Genomic DNA, 27,608 nt, shown 5'->3' on the forward strand with positions numbered 1-27,608 from the left:
AAAAAAAAAGGTCCGGGATACAATAAAAAGGTCCGGAGTTGGTCCGGCGAAGAATTGTTACAAATTTCCACAAACCTTTATTTTTCCCTGTCCACCTGTTGAGACTTGTTTAATTTTAATTAAACTATCTACTATCTAGGCGACGTAATGGGCGAACGTTTTTAGGGTGGACGCGTACTGTTTCGAAACAACGTTAACGACTGTAATATAAATTGCGCTTTTTTAATTACGCGACAGGAGGTGTAAAGGACGGTTTTATATACAACTAGCTTTCTACCCGCAGCTTCGCCCGCGCAGTCATAGAAAAACCCGCATAGTTCCCGTTCCAGTGGGTTTTCCGGGATAAAACCTATCCTATTTCTCGGGGTAAAAAGTAGCCTATGTCCTTTCTCGGGTATCAAAATATCTCTATACCAAATTTCATGCAAATTGGCGTGATTGAGTAACAGACAGACAGACAGAGTTACTTTCACATTTATAATATTAAGTACCTATGGATAGTATGGATAGTTTAAGACTGTAGATGGAATTTAGATGAGAATTATATAATGTAGGTATTTGTCGAAAACAAAGAAGTAGAAGATTAAGAACACTTTTTGTTCAGTGTTAAATAAATGAAAATAAAATAAAATAATTTTCTCACCTTTTTTCCATTTTATACAACGATAATTTTAATAACACTTACAAAGGTTAATGTAAAAATTAAATATACATTAACTAACCTACTTAAAAATAGGAATAAAATTCCATGACAAGTTAATAAAAATGCTCCATAAAGTACCTCATTAATCATCATTTTTCATAAGTGGTAATCAAATTCACATATGAAAATGCAAAAAAATAGGTCATTGTGCTAATAGAGTGTTATTAGGTAGATGTTTTATTGAATTTATATAATTAATAGGGAATAAGGGAGTATTAAAAGTAAAATTAAACTTCAATGTCAAAATTGAAACATCAAAATTATTATAATTTAAGTGCTCAAAATGTAAAGCACGAGCGACTTCTATTATAATCGCAAAAGTAATATAAAACCATCTTCAATATCTTATACCTACCTATTTGCATAAAAAAACGAATCGAGAACTAAATATTCAAATGTACTCTAACAAATTCAGTGTGGTCGAATAAATATGCTCGAAATTCCATCTTTTATTAACATTACAATGTACACTTGAACTTTTTACATTAATCCAACAAAAAGCCGAGTAGATCTAGAAAGTATTTCATCCGAGAGGTAAATAATAATCTGAGGCAATTTCGCGGAGGTACTAACTAATTCAATACGGCTCGAGCCGCGAGAAATATTATATATTTTATACTAGCTTTCCGCCTGCGGCTTCGCCCGCGTTTTCAACGAAAAACCCGCATAGTTCCCGTTCCCGTGGGATTTCCGGGATAAAACCTAGCCTATGTTACTCGTGGATAATGTAGCTTTCGAATGGTGAAAGAATTTTTAAAATCGGTCCAGTAGTTTATGAGCCTATTCATTACAATCAAACAAACAAACAAACAAAGTTTTCCTCTTTATAATATTAGTGTAGAAGTGTAGATTGTAAGTGAGGTTTAAAATATGGAGTGGTTGTTCAACAGAATCTTTTAGTTTGACGAAAAGCTTACTGTTAGTTAGTTTTACTTATATTTTGTTCGAATGATCAATTATTAAAAATATTTGAACTTTACAACATCGATAAATGGACATTTTAACTATTCTAACCGGTATGGCAAAAAGACTCGGGTTCGAATCTCGCGTGATTTTTTTTTTAATTTCTCATAAAAAATGTCTTAAATAGTTAAGAAAGAGGTAAATGTAACGAGAAGAAACAAATACTCAAAAAATTTCCATTTTTTTCATATTCATTTTAAAAATTACGCTATTAACGACAATTTCGATACACCTAAAATTAATCAACCTCAAGCACTCAAGGCGAGAAAATTGTCCTAATTTATTCATACATATTACGTTCATAAGTAGGTACCTTATAGCGACATAACCATTACTTTACCTGAATCATGTACAAAACATATTAATAGAGCCGGAATACCAAAGCACCACAGTCACGTAATAATATTTAACTTGAAGCGCTCACAGCAATCAGTCAGCGCTATCTAAATGTGTGATATTACCGCTATCTTGCACAATTAATTGTGAATATTATACTGGGAACCTACTTTGCCGACAATTTTGCGCTGCAGCGCTTTACTATTAATATTATATTTGCTTCTTTGGCGGGAAACTTCGTGTGCATTTCGACGACAAGCCAGTGGAGTGATTGTTGGAGGGAAAAATTCAATTTAACGTGCTGCGACTGGTACTTTCTATCATAAACTATACTTTGAGTCAATTCTAAATATTTTTATATGAGCATAGCGTATCGTAGTGTTGAGCGTAGCACAACACGATTATAATAAAATAAATAAATAAATAAATATTTCAGGACAATTTTCACACAAGGCACGATCTGATCCCATATTAAGTTTTCGCTGGTGTTATGGAAACCAGGTGGCTAATAAACATACATATAGAGCCTGAATACCAATTACCAAAGCACCACAGTCACGTAATAATATTTAACTTGAAGCGCTCACAGCAATCAGTCAGCGCTATCTAAATGTTAAATAAATACTTCTATAGATAATTAACACCCAAACACAGAGCAAACATCTGTGTTCATCACACAAATATTTGCCCTGGGTGGGAATCGAACCCACGACCTCTGGCTTGGAAGGCAGAGTCACTACCAACTAAGCCGACCGGTCAGTCGTATAATAGATTTATAAGGTTCCATTTAAAGCAACAAAGTTTAGACACAGATTAGATACAGGTTATAGACAGGATATAGACACAGGTTTAGTCCAATATGAGCAGAATACACATTTTATTAGCTGTCACATATCCATTTGAGTTACCATCAACAAATATACCATTGATAGAAACTAGAAAATCAAAGAGATTACATTTCTTTTAGCTAAGTATTATATTTTATATAAGGTTTATCATATAGACTTACCTTTCACATACAGCGAGGTAGGTTTTGAGAATTCAGTACCGATCGCGTTCTCGGCGACACACTCGTATTTTCCCTGGTCCTGCTCTTCACTTTTCACGATTTGTAGTGTTCCTGTAAAATATAATTACGTTAATATTTAATAACACACTCAGTCACTCTTTAAACTGTATAGATTTTCCAAAATTTAACAAATAGACACAAATGTGTTGCGGTGTTCCCGAACAACTACGACATTGGGGCCTTCAAGAAAAGAGCTTATTTGTCCATAAAAGGCCGGCAAAGCACCTGCAACACTTCTAGTGTTACAAGTGTTTATGGGCGATGGTGACCACTTAACATCAGGTGGCCCATCTGCTCCTTTGCTTGCTCTGACATAAAAAAAAATAATGTTATGAAAATAGTTCGCTGATGTATAAATATTGGATATTCAAACAGACACTCAAACATACAACATAATAAACAAGCTCTTTTGAATTGTCATAACATAGATTTACAATTCATCACTGCTTAAGTAAGCAGTTTCTACAGAGAAGGGCCAACAAATAATTCTGTAATTGCTCTTTGATTTAAAACAAAATATTTAATAATTTAGTGTGGCTCATCTGCCATAGAAAACCTTTAAATGCATTTAAATTAAGATTCAGCATCAAATTTCTTCTGTTATCTCTCAGTTAATAATATTATTCCGTAGTTGAATTAAACGTACATCGTGTACTAAGTACATCCTTAAGGAATACACGAAATAAAACCGTTGTATTGAAAACAATAGAATAATACTGTTATGACTATTGCTGTGTAAGGACTTGTTCATATTGAATAAAATTACGCTAAGGGGAGATTTTATCGCGCCCAATGCAAATTTTACAATAGCATGTATGTTTGTATACAAGAATATTTTTTCGTAAAATACTCCTTAATCAGTTATAATATATATAAATATAGTATAAATATTTCTAAACATCATAATATTTTTCAATATCAATACATGTAGGTCAACGTCTGTGTTGTTTGTGTAGCGATTTAAATAATTTGATTTATGAAGATGTTCTTCCAATTTGTACAAAACGTAATTAATATACACTTACAATACATTAAAACGACACTAGCTTTACATTTCAAAACGTCACACAACAAATATTTACAAAGTTGTAACTTGAAAAGGTTTATTAACTGCTATTTAATATACACAAATATTATGACTACGCCTTTAGAAATGATCGCGTGTCCTAGTCTTATAACAGTAGTAGAGAAGCCAGGCATAACAAATACAAATTATTGTATTTAATTCCCATCCGAATAATAGAGCTTTCATGATTCAGTCATAAAATAAAACTAAAAACTTAACGATGAATTCATACTTTAAATGTTAGAACGAATATTTGGCCTAGTTTTTACAACTGTGACATTTAGGGCCGATTTTTCAATCCCGAGATAAACAGTCTAATATCTACCCCTCGAATAGATTTATTCAATTATTTATCTAACTCATAACGGCTCGCCTATTTTTCAATCGTGATTTATTTGATGAACAACTATCTGACCAAATATTTCCATATTGGCAGCTCTGCTCTCGGAGTGGCGAAACAAACATATTAAATTAGTCAGGTTAGAGCGGGATAGAGTCAACTCTTGCAATTTGTCAACAACCGTCATTATGACTCACGTCTTGTATTGCTCTTGTCTTCTATGATTGTTGATTGTTGTTTTGATTCGAGTAAAGAGTTTGGTTAAATTTGTGTTTCAATTTATATATTTTACGATGGAAACGACATACTTAAAGGCAGCGTTCGGCAAATTTTCAATGGCATGGTCATCAGTACTATCAAAAACATCAATTTCAATATGATTTTCATTGATAATAATTATATAGAAAGAGGTTTAATTGTTAATAATTCTACGCTCTATGTTATGACATACGAAAATAACCCAAATTTGACGCATCAGTTGTCAACTCAAACGCCTAACCGTCGAATAGCGCGCTATCAGGCCGTTGGAGCGGCAAATAGATTTATTCCTCAAATAACGTAGTTATTCGATAGATACGTCCTATTCGTCTGTTGAAAAATTGAATATTTTGTTAACTGAAGAATAAAGTCTATCTAGATGTTTATCTGGGCATTGAAAAATCGGCCCTTAGAAAAGGAATTACTATTTTAATCATGAATACCGTTTGCGTTTCGTATTAAAACTATTGTTATAAAAGTATTATTAAAAATGTCTTGATAATTTTATATTTATCTAAAGTTATTTATATTTGAAAATAATGTTTGTTTTAAATTTTGACAATGAATATAAATTTATTTAGCTAGATTGGAACCAAATACAAACTTCAAGGGAACGATGTCTGTTTTTTAATAATACTAATAGTATTTGGAACTTTTAAAAGCTAATAGTCGCTCGCTCAGACTCCGCTCCGTTTTATAAGAACTAAATAATATTGCTTAGATCAGTCAGAATTTATATAATAAAAAGCAAAAAGTAAAGTAGTCTTGGAATTTAGTACCATCATACAAAATTTACCTAAGTTTAGAAGTTGAAAGAACTAGCATAGATGTTTAAGCATATTACATGCTATTGCTTTCCAAAAATATGTCCACAAATACCAACACTAAAATATTATAGCGCAGTGCTGCCAACACGTAAAACATCTTCCGCACACTCGATTTGGTATTCATTTATCGATGCGATGTACGTGTCCCCAAACTCGGCAGAAACTCAAAAGTTTTGTTCAACGGGAACAAAAAAAAAACTGTCAAAGACAAAAACTAGAGGGAACAACGCGAAAGAAGGGAGAAAATGTAATTACGGCGAGTCCAGTCGACTCAAGGATGACGACACGCGAATATTATCGAATTTTCAACTTTTAATAAATGTACGTCGTTCTGTTTACATTGGGGGTTCAAGTGGCTCTTGAAAGCGCAATTAAATCACGGTTTTGATGTTTCTTCGCCACAATTTTTGTTTGTATACATGTTATTGAAATATAATATCTTGATTTATATGACATGACAATCATGGTAATAATTATTATTATTGTTAGGGCCGATTTTTCAATGCCCAGATAAACAGCTAGATAGACTTTATTCTTCAGTTAACAAAATATTCAATTTTTCAATAGACGAATAGGACTTATCTATCCAATAACTACGTTATTTGAGGAATAAATCTATTTGCCGCTCCAACGGCCAGATAGCGCGCTATTCGACGGTTAGGCGTTTGAGTTGACAACTGACGCGTCAAATTTGAGATATTTTCGTATGTCATAACATAGAGCGTAGAATTATTAACAATTAAACCTCTTTCTATATAATTATTATCAATTAAAATCATATTGAAATTGGTGTTTTTGATAGTATTGATGACCATGCCATTGAAAATTTGCCGAACGCTGCCTTTAAGTATGTCGTTTCCATCGTAAAATATATAAATTGAAACACAAATTTAACCAAACTCTTTACTCGAATCAAAACAACAATCAACAATCATAGAAGACAAGTGCACTCCTGACGTGAGTCATAATGACGGTTGTTGACAAATTGCAAGATTTGACTCTATCCCGCTCTAACTTGACTAATTTAATATGTTTGTTTCGCCACTCCGAGAGCAGTGCTGCCAATATGGAAATATTTGGTCAGATAGTTATTCATCAAATAAATCACGATTGAAAAATAGGCGAGCCGTAATGAGTTGGATAAATAATTGAATAAATCTATTCGATGGGTATTTATTAGACTGTTTATCTCGCGATTGAAAAATCGGCCCTTAAAGAAATTATTGTTTTTTTACGAAGCACATAGCTTATCTACTGTTAAATTTGGTATATATTTAAATATCATGAAAGTTTAAATTATCAAGAAACAAAATCTATTAAATTGTATATCTATATAGAACGTGAATAATACGATAATTTCAAAACCAACTCTAGAACAAATCATCATAAAATAAACAATTTTCTCAAGGGTACCAGCCCTAGCGCCGTCATAGTTTTAATGTGTACAGCAAACAGGACATTTTCGACACCTCGAGACTGTTTGAGTTTCTCTTTGTCCGGTCAATATAATTGAGTGTCCGACACCTGAGCTGCGACACTATGGACACTAAAAATGGATTTAGCAAGTTTGTCCTGAACAATGTTTATGTGCTTAGAGCGTTTTTTTAACGAACGCCGAGTAGATTATTGATTGGTGATATACGAATCTTGATTATCGTTTTTGTGCTGATTTAAAAGAAGACGATTTATTGTGTCTATGATCAAAGAAAGATTGTTTAGTCGCGAGAAAATTATTATGAAATATACTCTGTAAACGTTATATTCTAGCCATATGTGTTATAATTTTTTTCATTTTGTATCAGCCTACAAAGACTTCGTTGTTGTAAACAATTACTTAAAAAGTTTTTGCCAATGTGAAGTTTACGTGTAAATAATATATTTGAATATGCTTTTAATTTTAGTACGATAAACATCTATATGTGGTGATGTAAAATATTTTCATTAACAATCTCTTTGAGTGCCGTTTCACGGTAATCCCTTAAGCCGTTTTACGTGATGCGCGAAAAAATTAATAGACAACCGACTACCGTTTATAAAATATGTCATAAGCGGTATATAAAATTTTAGGTTATATTTTGTAATACGTAACGAATTTAGCAAATATACGTTGATCAGTCACAACAAATGAAAGCTATTTCTCGGTATAAATGTTTGTTTGATGATTTATCGTTTCGTGTTGGCCTTTGTCATCTATTTATTTGATTGTTAGAAATATTATGTTCACCAGTAAGTTAAAGCTATATATGAAAGATCTTGCTACAAATCATTCTTTAACAATTTAGTCGTCTTTGTCACATTTGTAAAGTTTTTGCTTTAAAAAATGTACGAAACCAGTCGGCCGCTCATGATGATGTAGGTAGGCGGCGTCAGGCGATGCTGTCATGCAATATTTATTAACGGACGCGCTGTCAACCTTCCAAGGATTAGAGCTATGACGAAATAACAGAAAGGGTAAATTGCGTGGAAAATATGAAATACACGTGCCCACCTGCCCGTCAGCCTACGCTTCTCATTTTCAGTGGTTTTTTGGCGACGTCACGGGCGACGCAAACGTAATTTTCGATTATAAAGCTCTTCTGAAATTGCTTTACGGGTCTTGAATGCAATTTAATGTGAACATTTTGGTGGTATTCTGTTAGTAATTCTTGTGTATTTTTTCTGTTACATTCATATGATGATTCATTCATCATTCATTCAGAGTATGTTGTTGTATGTTTTTAATATCTTTATTTATTAACTTTTGCAGTTACGAATATCCTGGAATTATGTAACATAAAAATAGAATCACTATAGAGGGCAGTGGCCAGCTTAGTGTCGCAATAATTCACCACATGACACCGGGATTAAATGCGACGTGACCGAAGCCAACATAAATCACTGCACGCAATAATCATTTGCGCCATTCATTAGGGCCACTACTTGCGTTCATAAGTGTCTCCCCCAAGATCAGAGTACCCACTTAATCAACCACGTCGGCGTAAAGTAAACCTTACAGCCCGCTCCGGTCTAAGAGCTAGATTAAACGGGCCACGGTGATAAAGCTTCTTTGACCATTCAACTAAGAGCCCTGGTATTGCACGGCATTACACCTCGACGGTCTCGCCTCGAGGTTATTAGCGGGGCGAAGCGGGTCAAAGCCGAGTGGTGGTTATATAATGCTGGTACGACCCGGCTATTCTCTTGGACGTTTATGAATAGCGCTTATTTTTCTTTTAATTACGCCTCCCGCTGTCTGCCGACGTGTTCTACCCGTTAGCGTTTACTTTATTTGGACAAACGAAAATCACGACTTAACCCCCCGAGAAGATGCGAGATATTTCTGTGCCGCCTACATATTTTTGTTATGGCCGTTTGCACACTGCTATTTTGTATTTTTGGAGCGAATGCGTTGACAGAGTTAGCGGTAATTGGATAAATATTGCTGCGCTTGTCGACGTTTTTTGCATATTAAATATAACTTACTGTTTTCATTGCGAATATTTTTCACCACGTTGGCTTTTTCCTAAGCTCATCTATTTTTAAACGTGTTTTGTTATTGAAATATACGAGTTGAATAAAAATGTTAAATGCAAAAACGAAAAATATAAAAGTTTTTGAGTTTTAGTCTTAAATAAATAACATATTTTTCAATGAGCTTCACTATGTTAGATACAAACCAAGCTTCCTCACTTAAATAAAATACCTAATAAAAGTTTGCAAAAATTCAGAATAAAAGGCTGATCCCATGAATGACGCAAGCAACGAAATAAGCTCTTTTGATGAGCCGCTTTATCTGACACGCGATAGACAATTACGTCGCACATCGCGATATTCAGAACGTATCAGAAATCGTAATAAAAGTCATACGCACCGTCCAATATACGTCCACATTTCTATCCCGATTGAATATACGCATAAAATATTCAACGTTCAAGTCATATTATTCTCACATTACTTTCCAATTCATCATCCTGCGAAGAGAATTGATACTCGTAAATTTTTCCCGCGTCGACTCCCAAGACAGGCCCTCATATTTTAGCGCACCTTTACGGTATTATGTCGCTATGAAATAGTGGAGAGGAATACGCATAGACATAACTGCGGAATAAGAAAAACGTGAGAGACAATAATTATAATATGTGGTAATGGCAATGTAGTTATGATGAGAGTTATCTGTAGTAATATTCTTAAGAAATATATTCTTACAAGATGGCGCCGAGCTAAACCTATTCTACAGCTGCTTTAAAAGCAGCTGTAGAAACTCTGTGTAATTTACTAAAATAATTCTGCTTAATTTTGCATATGTCGATGAGTATACTTACCTCGGCCAAATAGTTTCTTTTCAAGCCAGGCAGGATCAAGAAGTTGCCAAACGCATTGAAAACGCTTGGAGAAGCTTTTGGTCGATGAAAGAGCTGATGAAAGGAGACTTGCCTCTTTCACTAAAGCGAAGGCTCATGGACATGTGCATCTTGCCCATCCTCACCTACGGTGCACAGACCTGGTCATTGACTGATCGCCAAAAGTCCGCACTTGGGGTTTGCCAAAGATCAATGGAGCGCAGCATTTTGGGCGTAAAGCTTTCTGATCGCATTCAAAATAGAACGCTGCGCTCAAAAACACAGATTGTCGACGTAGCCCATAAAGCTGCCGAGCTCAAATGGAACTGGGCTGGACATGTTTGCCGGATGTCCGAAGAGTTGTGGGCAAAAATCACCACTATGTGGATCCCCGACAATGGAAAAAGGCTGCGTGGAAGGCCCAAAATCAGATGGCGCGACGAACTGGACTCTCATTGCAAGGAATGGGCTAAAATTGCTCACAATAGGAAGACATGGACGAAGGGAAGAGAGGCCTTTGCCCAGCAGTGGGACAGCCATGGCTGAATAATAATAATAATAATAATAATTTTCCGTTTACTTTACGGCAGGAATAAAAACATTAAATAATTATGAAAATAAATGACTTCGGTCTCTATTAATAGATTATTGGTACAACAGGAGTACTTGACTGGGGTATTCTTAAGTACCTACTTAATAGCGATGATCTTAAGTTCTATATTACAATTCCTTCAAAATATGTTTCATCATAATTTTACAAAAATCAATTTATAAATTGCACTTAACATCATTGACCATCACTATCCACTCAACTACAATACTAAAAGCTGACAATAATCTAATCTCGAAAGCGAATCACGACAAATGCAAACGCACCGCCTTACACGTGTTTACACTCACAAGTAACTACGCCTAATTATCATCCATTCGGTATATTATCCATGTAATTTGGAGACAACATGTGCTGATTATGTGTTAATTTACTGTTTGCTATCACGTCTCGAGCATGCGATGGTAACTGTTCGACTATGGCTAGACATATTGGCTTCTAATTTGTAAAAGTTATCCATAAAACAGCAATGTAGACAACTTTACAAAACAAAATTGTACACGATTGAAATAATCTCACAATACGACAAAACCCCCAAAAAATCCGACAATTCACACAATTTTTGTAAACGTCAAAATGCCAAGCTAAGAGCATTACGCGCCGCACGAAGTTACCTAATAAACTAGGGTCATTTGTTCGCACATTCAAAGGGAATCGCGTAAAGATGACAGCGCCGCGGGGAAAAATGACACAGCCATTCGCAAATATGTCAAGAGTTGCCCCAAATCGCGGGCCCGTGTCCCACAGGGGCTTTCGGTAATCAAATAAAACTAGCCGGCTACGTGGGCGGATTACGCCGAGCCGCAGGACTCCGCTATGAAATACAATTCCACCTATTACATTTTATTGTATTCATGCGTGAAACGAAACGTTATTTATGTGTTTCGAATTCTTTTATTGAGTTTGCGACTGAAGGACCCACTCGTAATTTTAGGCGGTTTATTTTTTATTGGCTGTATTCGATTTTGTATACAAAAGCGACAATTTTTTTGAATATTTGCTCGCGTATTTCTATTTGAAAGGATTGAGCCGTGACATTCTGTATATTAGGCGTTTGGGAATTAATGGTTTGGTTTTGATATAAATTCGCTACGTTCCGTTCGCTTTCATCATTGGTTTACGGTTTACCGCTCGACAACCACAATTACGTCTATTATGTTCAGATAAAAATCAGTAACCATTAAATGTTACATATGATGATAAGGAACAGTAGTTAGTCGTTTTCGATGTCTTTGCTATATTAATTAGAGTGTCACTGGGTAAGCATGCTTTTATAGTCATAACGCTGAGCATCATAACTATAAAATTACACAAATTATCATATCGTCCCTTGATTAACCATTACTGATAGAACTCTAGACTAATTTCCTTTCAAAATTCACAAAGAAACAAGTATATAACAGACACAAAACTGGATGCGACAACGGGCGTGTCCCCGTGCCCCGAACGGACTTTAATCAACCGCTTAAACCGCTGTTATTGTTGTACGAATTAAGACTCGCTTTTTGCCAAAACAACAGACGACCACGCCGACCCATTCAAACTTGGAGGGACCTCGCATTTGTATGCAAATGAGGCGTAATCTTGCGCCGGAGCTCGCAATCACGGCGGCACATCTAGTCCCAGTGGGTGCATGTTTATTTACGATATATTCCAAACTGGATATGCTATCTTATGTGTGTGTTCTATCGAGACGATAATGGTGACAGCCGATATCTCGATACGTACGAGATAGGTTCGCTTCTAGAGAATGACCTCGTCTTAACTGAAGCGAGTATATGGGCTATACAGTTGTCTTAATGCATGTTGTTGACCACAAAAGTTACAGAATATATAAAAATGTTTGTTGTTTCACATACCATGTCTAACCAATAAATCATATTCGAAACCCAGAAAGGATTAAAGTATCAAAAATCGTTCACACATTTAATAAAAAATGCAATAAACATACCTTCTATCTTAAAATATAGAACCTATGCATACCCACGAAACAAAAGTACCAGACTAAATAAGACAACACAAAATATTACGTCATCAAAACTAATATCTACGGAAGCGACACTATTTACGCGATAATTGGAACCACATCTCTAGAAATAATTCACAAAGACCATAAAGCCACAACATTTCTAATTTACACACCGCTGCAATAATAATGGCCGATAAAATAATAATTTCACATGAAAGTTATTACGAGAAAACATTATGGAAGCTGTATATCACGCTTGATACATCGCAACGGCTTTTTAAGCCTAACTATCTTGCCGTTTCTTTATCCAATTATGTAGTTATTTTATTACACCGTGTTATTTATTATGTGTTTCCCTGTGGCCTGTTTATTTTCATATACATTTAGGATCGGTAAGTGCCTTTGGAGAAGATATTCGTTTATATCAAGCATTATTTTCTGGATATATGTAATTGCCCTCAGTATAAAATAGGCTTGATTTAGTAATCATACAATAATAATTTCTCGAAACATTTTAACATACAATTAAATGTTTCCACTTGCATGTGCATATATCGCCATTTCCCTTTCAAAATCTAACCATTTTCATCTTAATAAACGCATACTTTCACCTCCTTTTACCAACGACCTGTCTTCTCTTGCATTGTCATAACAAACACCTTACAACACAGACCTAACAAATCACCGTATAATCATTCTTTCCTTATAATTATATCCAAAACGAGAACCACTAGTCACCACACAGCACCATCTCCATAAAACACCGGCCAAATATTAAAATCGACAGAGAAGAAATAATCCGGCCGAATAAATTAAAATTAATGAGATTAAAAAGAGTCCACGGCAAAGTCCACGGTACTCTTCTAACCGAATTTAAATCACTTCCCACCTTGCGAAGTGTATTTTAATTAAGTTTATTAATATTTCCACTATTTCGCTTTAATTGAAAACTTGTCCGTGATCCTGGACTCTTTTCTTCTTTGTCATGTGAGAAGGATAGAAAACACGTGAAACTTTCAGAATGAATTTCAATATCGGAACATACATGTCCGACTTGTTAATTGGTACATCTTCAAAGAATACCAATAGGTATACCAAATTTTAATTGACGTACAACACCAATCGTAACGTAAAACCGTTATTCCATTGAAAAGTTACATTTGGGGTTGCATTTTTTAGAGGACGCAATTTTATTTTTTTGATGTGTAGGGGGGTTCAGTGTGAAGCTATCACCAAGTTTGTGGGGTCGCCACCCTTGTCCCACGGCCGCCATCTTGAAAATTGCGGTTGATATGGTTTTTACGATATATCTCTTTAACTATTTATTTGATAAAAAAAATTGTTAACATTGTTTGTTGCAAATTAAATTCTCTACAACTTTGGTCCAGTAACTTTTTGTCGTAGAACTATAAATAAAAAGGTTATAAGCGAAAATGTTCAGAAATTATATATTTTTCAATAAAACTTTTTTTTATCATTTTACGAAGAAATGATATCAGACCATTATTGTAGATTGTTTTTTGAGGAACAACTTTTATATACAACATTTTTTCATTAAGTAAATAGCTAAGATTTTACAGCGCTCCGAAGTGAGTACTATTTTTCAGTACTCTTAACTATACAGTATACATATATATTATGTGTGTACTAATAATAATTTGTCATTAGTAATTGTTTTTAATATTTTTAATAATTAATAATTAATTTTGCAATATTATTAATAATTAATTATTGACTGAACTGACTTGAAGTCTGGAAGCGCGTTTTTTTTACGTCGAAAAGCAGGGCTGAAATGTTCTGCAGTGTGCTTCCATTGTTCTGGAGTCTGGGAAAAGAGCCAATAGCCATTATATGTATAGTTAGGAGTACTGAAAAATAGTACTCACTTCAGAGCGCTGTAAAACCTTAGCTATTGACGTAATGAAAAAATGTTGTATATAAAAGTTGTTCCTCGAAAAACAATCTACAAAAATGGTCTGACATCATTTCTTCTAAAATGATAAAAAAAAGTTTTATTGAAAAATATAAAAAGCTCTAATTTCTGAACGTTTTCGCTTATAACTTTTTTATTTATAGTTCTACGACAAAAAGTTACTGGACAAAAGTTGTAGAAAATTTAATTTGCAACAAATAATGCTAACAATTTTTTTTATCAGATAAATAGTTTAAGAGATATATCGTAAAAACCATTTCAACCGCTATTTTCAAGATGGCGGCCGTGGGACAAGGGTGGCAACCCCACAAACTTGGTTTTAGCTACTCACTGACCCCCCCTACACATCAAAAACATAAAATTGCGTCCTCTAAAAAATGCAAGGTTAGGCCTAAAAAATGTAACATTTCAATGGAGTACGTTACAAGATGAATGATGACATTTTAATAATGACAATACTAAGAGAGTATTCTACAGTGTTTATACTTTGCCTTTTTGTCATTCATAAAGCTAAAAATCTCATCATCTCATCCTTTCCCATACAAGCAATCATATCTCATACATAAATAAACATCAACCTGTTGCATTATAACAATCAACAATTATAACATTCCACACAACGCTCAAAATCTGATCCCATTCCAACACAACTAAAATTCACGCCAAACACTTCTTAATTGCAACATAATAACAATAATCACTAATCAGATCACAGTACCAACCGACAAATTGCTTTTCGCTAAGAAGCTCTTATTCAATTCGCGAAAATTCAATTAAACCGCATCTGAGAATGAAATCGCACATCCCATGGTGAGGCCGCGACCCGCAAAATTGACGTAATTAACATTTTGTCGTTCCACGGCGCTCTGCGAACTTTGATTGCTGAAATTTCATAAGGAAATTTAAATAAAATACGCTATACAGTCGGTGTGTATGTTAGTTAGTTTCTTTATTTGATGTGATAAAACTAGTTATAAGACTTTGAACGTGTTAGGTACATGAAAACATATATTGGGATACACTCTTTGGGATGGTGCTAAAAATCAGTTTGTGAATTAATTCCGTATTTTACAGCAGTTGAATTTATGTATGATTGTCATAAAAAACAAAGCATATTTACAGTTATTATATTATGTAGGTCTTCATCTATTCAATTATTATCGAGCAATAATAAACAAAATAATCGAGCCAATCGATTTCTAACGGAAATATAAAATCAAATATCGGTTAAAGCTTTATAAATATGAATATCATTCGTAATTTTCGTTACAACAATTACAGCAGACATTCAATATTCCGCTTTATTTAACTTAAATTAGAGTTCAATATTCAAACTAAATCTTCAAGGTTTTTTCGCCTCATCGCGCCAGTAATTAAATGCTGTTAATCCACGACGCTGATCAAACGACGCGCCGAAATTACTTATAAAGTCTTATTAATTTTTAACTTCATAAAGTGTCGCACTTAATTTTTATTATGTGAATAATATTGGCAATTTTGTTTTTATAAATTTTAAGATTACTCTATGTAGATGAGTTAATATTATTACAGCATTTTTTTGTAGTGAGCGAGCTTTTTATATTATCCGAAATCAGTATTTGTAATGATTTTATACAGACGTAATATAAAGCGTTTATCACGACATATCGATAAATCTTATTTCAGTTTTATGTATCTCCAAACAGTAACATAAGAAGAAAAATACTAAAATAGCAATAAGATTTAATAAATTTTTTTCGAAGTCAATGCTGTGACTGCCCAGTTTTATTCTTACTACATAATACTCAGTAGCCTTTACAGTTACATCTTTAACCAACTATTCCTTCAAAAATCACACACCTCTCTGACCCATCATTCACCGCAAGCATTCATCCATCCAACACATACAAACCCCACGTTACCAACAAAAAAGCTTCAAAATCTTTCAAACCACATATTACCAAATTCTTTCCCTCGCGGTTCGGGTGTACCAAACAAATACAATTTAGGCGTACCATCTCCCATAGCCACGAATAAGACCGTCTCGAATCGTGGACGAGATTTAATAAAGTATCGGGATGTCTACAGACCCCAATGTCTTTATTAACTTTGTCCGTTCCGCCCGGGAACGTGATTCGTTTCGCTTTGTTAATATTCCTTATAACCGGCTGGGTTATTGAACATTGAAATATAGAATATATTTAGGCTGTTAGAATCTGGGTTGGATACTTGAGACAAAAAAAAACCGTTCGGTAAATTATTAATCATTGTGAAAATTTTCGAATCAGAATACGCATTTCTCGGTATATATGCTACAGTCAAAACCCTTAACCAGTCAAAAACCTATATATTTCATGTATCCTTTGGTCTTCACAACTTTATATTTAATTTGAATGTAGCTTTTGCAATTTACACATATTACATTATATTATGTATATGTTTCCGAAAAACAACGAAGACAAACCTACCAGATCAGATAGGAAAGCTTCACTTTCATTTTGAACTCATGAAATACAATTTAAGTTTACCGAAGACCCGTTTCTTTTGACTGATTTTTCCTAGTCCATTTCCTAATACCTTAAAAGCACGGCAGCATCGCTATGTGGCCAACTTCGACCACTAGGGTCGTGGACGGCGGCGCTATCGCAGGGGTTCCCTTTGCTGGTAGTCAATACCCGCTCTAACCAAACAGTATTCCATTTATTCCTCTCTCACTCGACTTACCGTGCATCTTATCATTGAGCAGCGCGTATCTTGGGTTCGAGGCGACGTCCAGCGGCAGCGAGTTGAACAGCCACCGCACCTTGGGCGGCGGGCTGCCGCTCGCCTGGCACGGCAGCGTCGCTATGTGACCAACTTCGACCACTAGGGTCGTGGACGGTGGCGCTATGGCAGGGAACCCGGGCGGCGTCTTGTCGGCTGCGGAAAAACATTGTAAAGTGAGAAATAGAAATAGAAAGTGTTTTATTTGCCACCATGTAAAAAAAATATAAATCTTAATAGTCTATGTAAAAAAAATATAAATCTTTATAGTCTAACACACAGAACAGGAAAAAAAATGGATAGATAAATGGGTTAAATTTTGCTCTATGATTGCCAAGAGATGGATTATAGAGAAAATACATTTTATTTTATTAATCAAATAAAAATTCGCGTATTACTTCTTAACTAGTGCACCAAAGTGAAATATCTATCTTTTCTGTGTTAATTATTGTCAGGTTTATATGAAAAAGAAAAAAAACTGATAGCGTGAAAGAATGAATAAATAAATTATAAATACAGTTGTACAATTTGTTTTTACTCACTACGATATTATATAACTATAGATTTCATAAATATTACATTATATTTTATTAGTTGTTATATAATAAAAGACATTATTAATGAAGCAAGTAAACTTATTCGGTTTAAAAACAACAGACCGCATTTTCCAGACTGGAGCCAAGGATTAACTGTAAACATGCTCTGGGCTTTATTACTTCACTTGACCGCATTTGACAAAGAGTACATTTGATTAACTTCAAACTCCCGACGACGGTAAACATTCAGTATTTGGTTTATGTTCTTCAGAATAAAACTGCGCTCTGAATTTATAGTTATATAATATTATTTAGGATAGTATACTCGTAGCATAAAATGTAAAATATGTATGTTTGACCATCGAGAGATGATAAAAATAATTATTGTAATTGTGTAAACGGAAGACTAGAAATATAAGTCAATATGTAGCTAATCAATGCTCTATAAGCGTTATTGAAAAGCTCTGATTAAATTATAAAAAGTCAAACCTAATCTTATCAACTTATAGCAAAAGTTAAATATGTAACAGTGCACGTCAAAGATTACAAGGAAGCCAATAAGTACAGGCCTTATGACGCGTTAATTCCGACACGTAGACAGAGCCCCCTCACATCGCGCGAACGTTCGCAGAAATCTCGTCGAAATCTTAAAACGCCAGTGAAATGAAGATAGTGAAATGTTAATTCCCCAAATGAAATTCCCCTTACAGTCGAACTGAACGAAATTTGATTAAGCAACAAGACTGACATTATTTCCTCCCCGAGATATATATTACGCCGAAGATTCGCCCAAAATTGCCGAGAACTTTTCGCAACGGATTAAATTTTCTTGCGTTGAAGAGTTCCGATTAATTGAGTAAATATTGAAGACTTTATAAATTTGCAGCGCACGAATTTGTCGGTTTACTCGAAAACTACAAGACGGGAATCCTTTTGAGTTTATTGGAGAGAATATGTGTTGGAATGAAATGTTTTCTCTTAAACTAAATCTTTATCGAATGCTTGCGTGTCAATAAACTTAAGTGTTTTTGGGTTTAAATGAAATTGTACAAACAGGAGAATCGGATATAAATGTTATTCATTTTATATGTGATTTATGGGAATTTACGGCATTATTTCACATTATTCTTTTTGAAATAATTTAAATAAAATGATGTAAACGAATGACCTAATGCAAAGTTGGTAAAGAGAAAAAATAAAAACCGCAGTAAACTACACAGCGAAGTAATGCCAATCCATTATTATTAATACACCCTTTAACAATATTACGTCTTAGAGCGCGGCGAACTTAAAATTAAACGAACTATAAGCGCTACGGTTGCACAAATATAGCCCTTACAATATCAAAAATAGAGTTTTCTATCCCGTGGCCAGATAATTTAATTGGGTAATAACACGGATGCCGTTATCGAGTTTCGTGGGTCTTGCTAATATAACGCCGGAGCAGTAATTGTCCTTGTTTGGTGTTAACTATTGAACACGCGTGAGGTTTAAAACGGCTTATCAGTATTTGAGGTTAGAGGAGGCGGGCAACATATCATTTACTAATTGATGTAATTGTTAAGGGGCGTAATTTTGTTGTGTTCTAGACGGTACAAGGGGTACTAGTAATAAATATGCTACGATTAAATAATCAGATTTTAAAGGTGGAAACACGTTCGGGTTGAATGCTTAATTAAGTTAAATGTTTAAAAATGATTTTTAAACAATTGGTTGAGTAGTACTACATACTTAAATATTATTTTTAAGATCAAATTCCGACTCTGGCTACAAATTTCGTCAAGAACACAACACATTTGGTTATATAACAAGTTTAAAACAAAAATGAATCAATTTGTACTTAAATATAACTAAAAAGGATAAAGCTGCTAAAATTTAGCAGTCAAATCACACCCAGTCATTTCACACATCCCAAGATACCATCATCCCAGTTTCACTATACTAAATGGCCTACCAACTCTTTATCTACCAACCGCTTGCTATTCCCATTTCACCGGGCGACTAGCATAGAGGGAAATACTCATCGAGACGTCAAAAATGAGATCAACACGGAATGGAGCCACGCTCGGTCAGTGGACGATGTGACTCCTGATGCCCGGTCAAATATAGCCTTGCTACGTCATTATTTGTAGATTGTAGATGTGTGTGTTTGTCAATTTATACTGCAAAAATATCGGTAATTGCGAGGTTGTGAAATAATTTTTTGATAAATAAACTTTATATTGTGAAATAGATAACATGTTTTATGATGATTTAACCTGAACAGAATAAAATGAGCTGATTTCTAAAATGCTGTAAGGAATAAAAGTAATTTTAATTAGAGAATTGCACATTGTATAAAAGAGATAGAAACAGGGTTTCATTATTTTACTTTCGGATGATGAATAATTAGGTGTAATTATTACTATAGTTCGTATCATGAGATAACATATAAATCATAATAAACCATGGGGTTGGCAACACGTCTGCACAACTAATAAGTAAGTTAATTAACAGGCAATACCAAACTTAGCGCGCACTCTGTCCGCTAACATACACTACAATTAGGTGCGATGTGACCGGAGTATTAATGTTAGAAGGGAAAGAATTCTAGTATAGAACAAATTGCATTAATCCTCCTCATCAATTTGTATTATTTCGAGTTTCCAAACTTTTCGTAGCAAAAGTACCTTAGTAATTTTTATATTTTTGTTGTAAATGAATTATTTTTAAACCATAAATTAATATAATATGTATATACGCGAAAAAAAATATGACTTTTTAAAAGTACATACACACTTTTATCATTTATATAATGAATTCTCTACCACTTGTCAAACTATTCATAACTCGCTGTAAAATTTTTCCAATAACATGGCTACAACGGAATAGCTATTAAAATATTCAATAAGATGAAATTGTCGTGTACCTACGTACGTTGTGTTTACTGTCGGTAGCGTCGCATCAGCCTCGAGTATGAACTTATCTCGTAATCGACTTATAGTTTGGATCGAGTTGTCGACGAGAAGCGATAAAATAGTACGTGTACTTTGGGTACTTTTATCAATATCGAGCCCTGGTAAGTTTTGATCGTTAATGTCTATTGTTAAGAGTTACTCATGTAACGAAATATACACAATACATATATTTATGTAATAATATGTATTGATTGGCTATCTATAAGACTGTAAAATTCTGAGCTAGATTTTTAGATTCTAAGTTTGACTAAAGTTGTTTACAACCATATTTGTAAATTTAACTGTAGTTTCATAAGGTGGTAGAACAGCTCTTTAAATAAAAGAACACCAAAACTAATAAAAATATTTATATGAAAACCCGAAATTTATTAACTAAGTCGTCAAATTTTAATACTTAATAACAGCATCGAGCAATTTCAACAGATTTCCATACCTCACCATCAGCTACATCCACATTAACGTAAATTTTGAAAAATGACAAACATAATAACACTTGTGAGCACCACCGTACGTCCGTAGCATGTACCACAAATTGCCTCACGAATCAGCCCGCCAGCCTTTATAAAAAACAATATACGGTAATCACATTTTGAGCACAACAAATTGTGTTACCGTGCGCACATACGACGTCTAATATGACGCCATCGATCGAAATATCGCTATACTGTTAACTACATAATATTATATAGATATTATTATTGTATGTAGAGTATGTACTGTAAAATAATTGTAATAAATGCTAATAGTTTGTACATAATATCTCCATTGTCGCACATAAAGTACCTACACAAAAAATATTAAATTATAATCTCTAACATCAAATAAACGTTAGAAACATTAATACCCTAAAATATTTACGTATTTATGTACATAAAACTAATTAATAACACAGTATCGTTAGCAGTGTAGCAGTGCTACGACAGAGTAGGAGTTCTACGACAGTGTAGGAATGCTTCGGATAGTGCTACGCTATGAAATGTTCTACGGCTGTAGTCTACGCCATTGATAATATCCTCTGCTAGGTTGGTAATTCAGTTAAAATATTAATGAAGATTATATTTCAAAGGATACATAATATTGGAAAAATGTCATAATAAATAACTACTGCGTATTGTAACTGTGCTACTCGTAGCACTCGTGCTACGCTACGATATCTGCTACGCTGTGATATTATGTCCTACGGAAGTCTACAGAATCTTACTTTAATCTTAGAAATTTATTGGTTGCGACTAAATCCATTTATTTGATATTTAAGAATTACGTAAAAAATGAAGCTGATGAAACTTTAACGACTTCAGTTTTGCACTCAATTTAAATTTAAAATTATTGTATTGATAACCGTCTAAAACTTTCTGGGAATCCGCTACAAAAGTGAAATAAAATCGTTGAAAGAGCTCATACTTGCACAATGAGATTTCTCAGCTGCACTTACAGAGCAATTTAGGAGGTGGCCGTTGAAATATGGCTCTTTTTAAACTGGATATACGGTTTAAATTCGTTTCATTGGTCGGGGTTGTAAATTTTACGCAAACTTGGTATTAATTATTCGCTCTCAGAGTGCCGCAAATTATAATATATTGTGCCGCACGTTACAATTAACCGGGCATATTATATTTATCGTTATCTATGGTTATGACAAACGGTTGGTATTCGGCGTGCGTTACGATCTTTCAAATTAATATTGTAAATGAATTGGCTACGATTTCATATCGTAATGAACTTGTCTTAATAATTCAATAGATACTATATTGTTAATGGAATATTGTCTCGGTGTTTAATCTTGTTGAAAACGTGAAACATAATTTTAAAAGGAGAATCGATCAGGCATTATTGTTTCTAAAGTATTTTACAACATTGCAGTCCTAGCTTACACTTATACAGGGTGTCCCACTGTTGGTATACTAAGCTCAAAGGAGGTTATAGTTTTGCATACGCTGAGTTCGTAAAAAATACTTATAAAATTCCATACGCATTTTTTTTATCAAATAGATGAATTCTTAAAACTCTTATGTGTACAGTGTACACCCATAACAAGCAACCCGCCAATTTTGTCACCAGCACGTGAGCTATCGTTTAAGATTATGTTTTCATAGACTAAATGCTCACATTAGTGAAGCGGTATATGCCGGCTGCGCGAAGCTAGAGAAGAAAACATGGATTTTCAGGAAAAAATTAGCAAAAAAATTTTGACGTAATTTTGTTTTTTAAGTATTTTTTACGTGATCAGTGTATGCAAAACTACAAGTCCCTTCGCGCTTAGTATACCAATAGTGGGACACCCTGTATATCCTAAAATTATATCAACTAAGCTTAAAGCCTAAATAAAACACCTCATTACCAGACCAAACATAAACGAAACATTATGAACGAATCCAACTTCGCTAATTAAAAGTTTCAATAATTCGTTATGAATCACACCCGTATATATTAAAAGAATAGCCGTTGTTTCAAGTAGTGATAATACAAATGCCAAGCATACAAAGGTCTCAACTAAATGCGATATCAACAAAGGGAACACCCCTCACTTCGGCAACCTAGCGCCCATAAATCTAACCTTACCCTCTCAACCAAAATATTAACAAGAAATCGGCCTCTCAATATCCTTTGATCAATATATCTTATTTAAGACAAGGACCTTTAATCCTCGCCAAAAAGGACCACTTTGAAGTAGGAGAAACGAATTCAATAATCCCCATACCCAGATAACCGTTTGACGGATACGGGTTACGGATATAAGGTCAACATTATATTAAAGCAAACGATTTATATTTCAAGTGACTCGCCGGCATCGACGACGGCGGCGGCGTTGTTTTACCTCGGTTTATGTTTCTTAGAAAATACAGGCTTGCTCTATATTTTATCTTACCTCTTACTTGATAAAATTGTTACAGAGAGGAGTGCAAGAGTACAAAAATTAAATTTAGGTAGATGTATTAAAAAAGTCCGTGAATTTAGTACCTATCAGAATTCGCACGTAAAGAAATTTTATCACTGAAAAATAAATGTATTCATAGATGATACTTACTTGCCTTTTAAATATCAATTTCAGTCACCATGGCATCGATGAAACCGGCAATCGTTCATAACTATGTAAAACAAACCATTTCGGCTTTCTATTTCAATCAAAATATTTATTCTCATCTTAAATCACATCTCATCATTTTAGCGAATTATTAAATCAATATATTCACCTTGCAAAACCGTCATAAAAAATATTAAGCAGCAAATAAATCACGTCACAATTCCCGCAACGTTCAAAACCGTTAGCACTCGCACAATATTTCGAAACGCCAAAAGTGCGTGCTCATTAAAATCAGTAATAAAATGTCGGCCAGGTACAGCGTAATTAATTATATTTAACCCTATCAAGATAAACAACAACATGACGGGCTCATGTAATAGCTTCATAGTCGAACGCTGTTAAAATACGAACTACAACGAGTCAAAACAGTTAGTTCATGATTCATTTGAAATGTGATCGTTTTTAATTTAATTTTACATTTTAAAGTGGTTATGATTTGAAACGGAAATGATTGCGTTAGTCGTAACAAGTATTTTTTAATCTTATACAATAAATATTGGTTTAAACTAATGATTTAAAAAACTAATATTTATTTACAATTAAATAATGCAATTTAAATAATTATGCATAGATTGTACGAGCAGTAGCCTTCATGCATTTTTTAACATCTGCCTTAAATACCAGCAGTCTTCATTCTTCTTAATTTGCAATAGCACTAGAGCTAATACATAACATTTCTAAATCTACATAATTAGACCAAAACGTATAATCCATACAGATGTCTATATACACAAAACCGTTAAGACACCTACGCGTTTCACGAACCCATATTAGTATCATAAAATGAATACACCAAATAGCTTGTACAGCCGATTAATGTGACGCCCGATCCTCGCCGTTAGCAATCAATGATTAGTACTTTCATTAATTGAAAACCATTCAATCAGCGTAGTTGTCACGCAATATACAATGCGCATATAATATGAAACTGAATTAAATTTTAATTTATTCCGTACGTACTGTACGTACGCGTACGCGATGCAATAACGCGTTGCGGTCGTAAAATTATCGCTACAGTAGTTGGTAATTGCTCTTCTATTATTTACACTTGACGTAGCAGTACATAATTGATATGAAAACGTTCAAAACACAAGAGCCGTTATTAATTTTTGGTACGGAAAAAGGTTAAGTATTAATTATGAAAAAGCGTATCGAATGTTTCGTGGGTCAGTCAATTTCGGTTAATATACATTTTATACGCAATTTATATATTGGTCGGTTTCATTATTGCGAAGAGGTTTATTTAAACAGAAATATAACTCTGTATATTTTCAAGTGGGGAGGGAATCTGTATTGAATTTCGACTGCAAACAATTAAATTCTACCCTTACAAATGGAGCATTTGAGCGTCTCAGATTTTAAACGATTTGTACCAAATTTTCACACGAAAGACATAAAATATCACTTCATTAACATCAAAAAATCTTTCCATAAAGAATAATTGATAAGGAAGGGTAAAAATTAAAATCAATATTGGCTTTATTGAAATGAAAACGTTTAATCCAAACATAACGTTAGAACAACGAAGATAGATATCGAACTGCATCCATAATTAAGTATTTCTCTACCTTTACTTACTCTAGTTCGGCTATTCTAGAATAAAATACTTAAATCACACCCCGGACACTCCATACAAAATTATCGTTTTGACAGTCACACTGTAGAGACTACAAATGTGTGTGTTAACGCTTTATGGTTGGCACATTTTTGACTAGCGTAAAAAAAAAAATCGCGTTTTTCTGATGAAATACATCCGTAAACAGCACAATATCTAACCATTTTCTACGAAAAACGATAATCACAAATCCAAAATAATAAAATTACTTTAAGTCAATTTGATTAATGTTGTCAATCTTCGTTGCGTATCGGCCCTGTAGAAAAATGTGGACCATTTTTAGACTGATCATGTGGGGTGAGGTAAGTGTTTAATTTTGGCGGGAGGCGGAGAGTGTCCGTTCTGTAGCGTTTAGCTACTATTATGTATTCTGTGCTTAAATATAAAAAGTTATATAAATAATCCTCTTTTAATTATACACATTTGTGAAACATCTTTATGCACGTTGATAGTAAAATTTCAAGGTGAGACAATACCGTCACGTCATGGAATAAGGCGACAATTTTTGTACCTTTGAATCTTGCCAAAGAAGTTTCCCTTCTTACTTGTATGCTAGGTACACACGCCTTTTTTTCTATTCAATATTAATTATACCTATAATTTATATATATATATCATAATATGTAACCTGTAAAACTGATTAACATTTAGGTGCAACATAAAAATATATCAGTCCACAAAACGAACACAGAGCTAGCTGGTAAACTTTCCGAACGTGCATTACTTCGCAACAATGGCGACAAACCGAAACCGGGCGAAACCTGGGAAATTAAAACGAATCCCAGCAATTACCTAAATTGTTCTAGCTTTAAGTTTTAAATTGTTCGAATCATTTGAAGACTGCAATTAGATGTGAAATGTGTACTCTGTGTTCGTTATCACATATTTGTTTGCGTGTATTTGGTAGTTTAAAAAGGAGCTTAAATTCATTAGGTTCAAACGAAAGGTTTTCCGAAAAATCAATTATAAAAAAAATTTAATTATAAATGCTTGCGGCCAAATTTTGACTGGCAACCCAGTCGATATATATTCTCCTAATTATAAATATACATAAAAGTTTGGTTTTAGCAAAAACTGTGAACGCACTAATCCTGCGGTGGGATTTTATACTAAGTGTAAAAGAAAAAGGTGAAAGTCAAAATACCTGGTTTCGTGTACTATATTAATTTATTAAAATACTTAACCGACCATAAAATAATTCTGTGATCTTTTAACTCATAACTTATTCCTAAACATATCTCGTACTAGTATACGTATTAAATAAATTGGTAATTTTATTACGGCGAATAACAATATTCAATATATTAAAAAGTCTATGTTATAGGTAAAGCTTCACGAGCTTTACCAATCATTTTAACAACCTGATAAACCGAAGCTTTCTGATGTTTATGACTCGAAAATAAAAGCTTTGAACATAAAATTACCGGTAAACAAAATGCGTTGTTGTACTAAATTACAAATGGGTAATATTGTTTTACGATTTTATTAAATACTTTGCAAGTAGTAAATTTTAAAATGATTATTTTTTTAACAAAAATCTAAACCGCCTTTTAATGGTCGGAAGTACCTACACAAAATTTCAATTAGATTAACCAGAAGTAGCACTAGCTTTCAAATAAAGCAGAATTATCAAAATCGGTTCTTCCTATCGTGAAAGTTCTGAGGTAACAAGCTCAATAAAACAAATACAGTTTTTAAGTCGGTTAAAAACTCCATTACACAGAATGCAGCATAAACAAAAAATTTAATATACGCCGTGTAACTCGAGATATCGTACCTACTCATTCGAATCGCGTAAAATCGAACGCTCGTAAAGAAAATATTCCGTTAATCCAAATGAAAACGATTCTAACAATGAAATGGAAATTTCAATGGAGGATCAGGGCTCGGGTGTCTTATTGTGAAATATATTAGTGGGGTTCCGATGGCGCGGAGTTACCCGACACTCAACCCTTACCTGGGGTGTAAAGGTGGGTCCACATTTGTATCAAGTAAAGGCCTATTCAAACTCGAGCGGTATCCCGCGGTATTGGCTGTTCGCTAGCGTACTCGGATCGGTACGCGAATAGAGTCTTTATAATATACTGCGTAAGAGATTTGATCGCGTACACATCGGGATACCACAGCGGTATCCGCTACCCACGGCGGTAGCGGATACCGCTGTAGTTTGAATAGGCCTTAATAGTATCCGTATCAGGCGTATCATATCGAGTACGCGTATCCTGTGGACGCCCATTTTGACCATACATACATTACATTATAAATTATCATTTGTATTATTTA

The 27,608-nt window shown here is 34.0% G+C and overlaps 1 protein-coding gene across 1 annotated transcript in view; it reads right to left on the minus strand.

The window, feature by feature from the left end:
• Lar (tyrosine-protein phosphatase Lar) overlaps nt 1-27,608 on the minus strand; it is a 315,362-nt gene that overhangs the window by 31,616 nt on the left and 256,138 nt on the right. Inside the window, exons 6-7 of the mRNA XM_090108108.1 lie at nt 17,097-17,291; nt 3,012-3,122 (exon numbers count right to left, since the gene is read on the minus strand). Coding sequence (XP_089964234.1) covers nt 3,012-3,122; nt 17,097-17,291 — 306 coding nt within the window. The remainder of the gene's footprint in view (nt 1-3,011; nt 3,123-17,096; nt 17,292-27,608) is intronic.

Source organism: Colias eurytheme, chromosome 12 (genome assembly GCF_061535395.1).
Source record: "Colias eurytheme isolate Ceu_HAF_F1 chromosome 12, ilColEury1 Martin Lab GWU primary, whole genome shotgun sequence".
NCBI classification, from domain to species: Eukaryota; Metazoa; Arthropoda; class Insecta; order Lepidoptera; family Pieridae; genus Colias; species Colias eurytheme.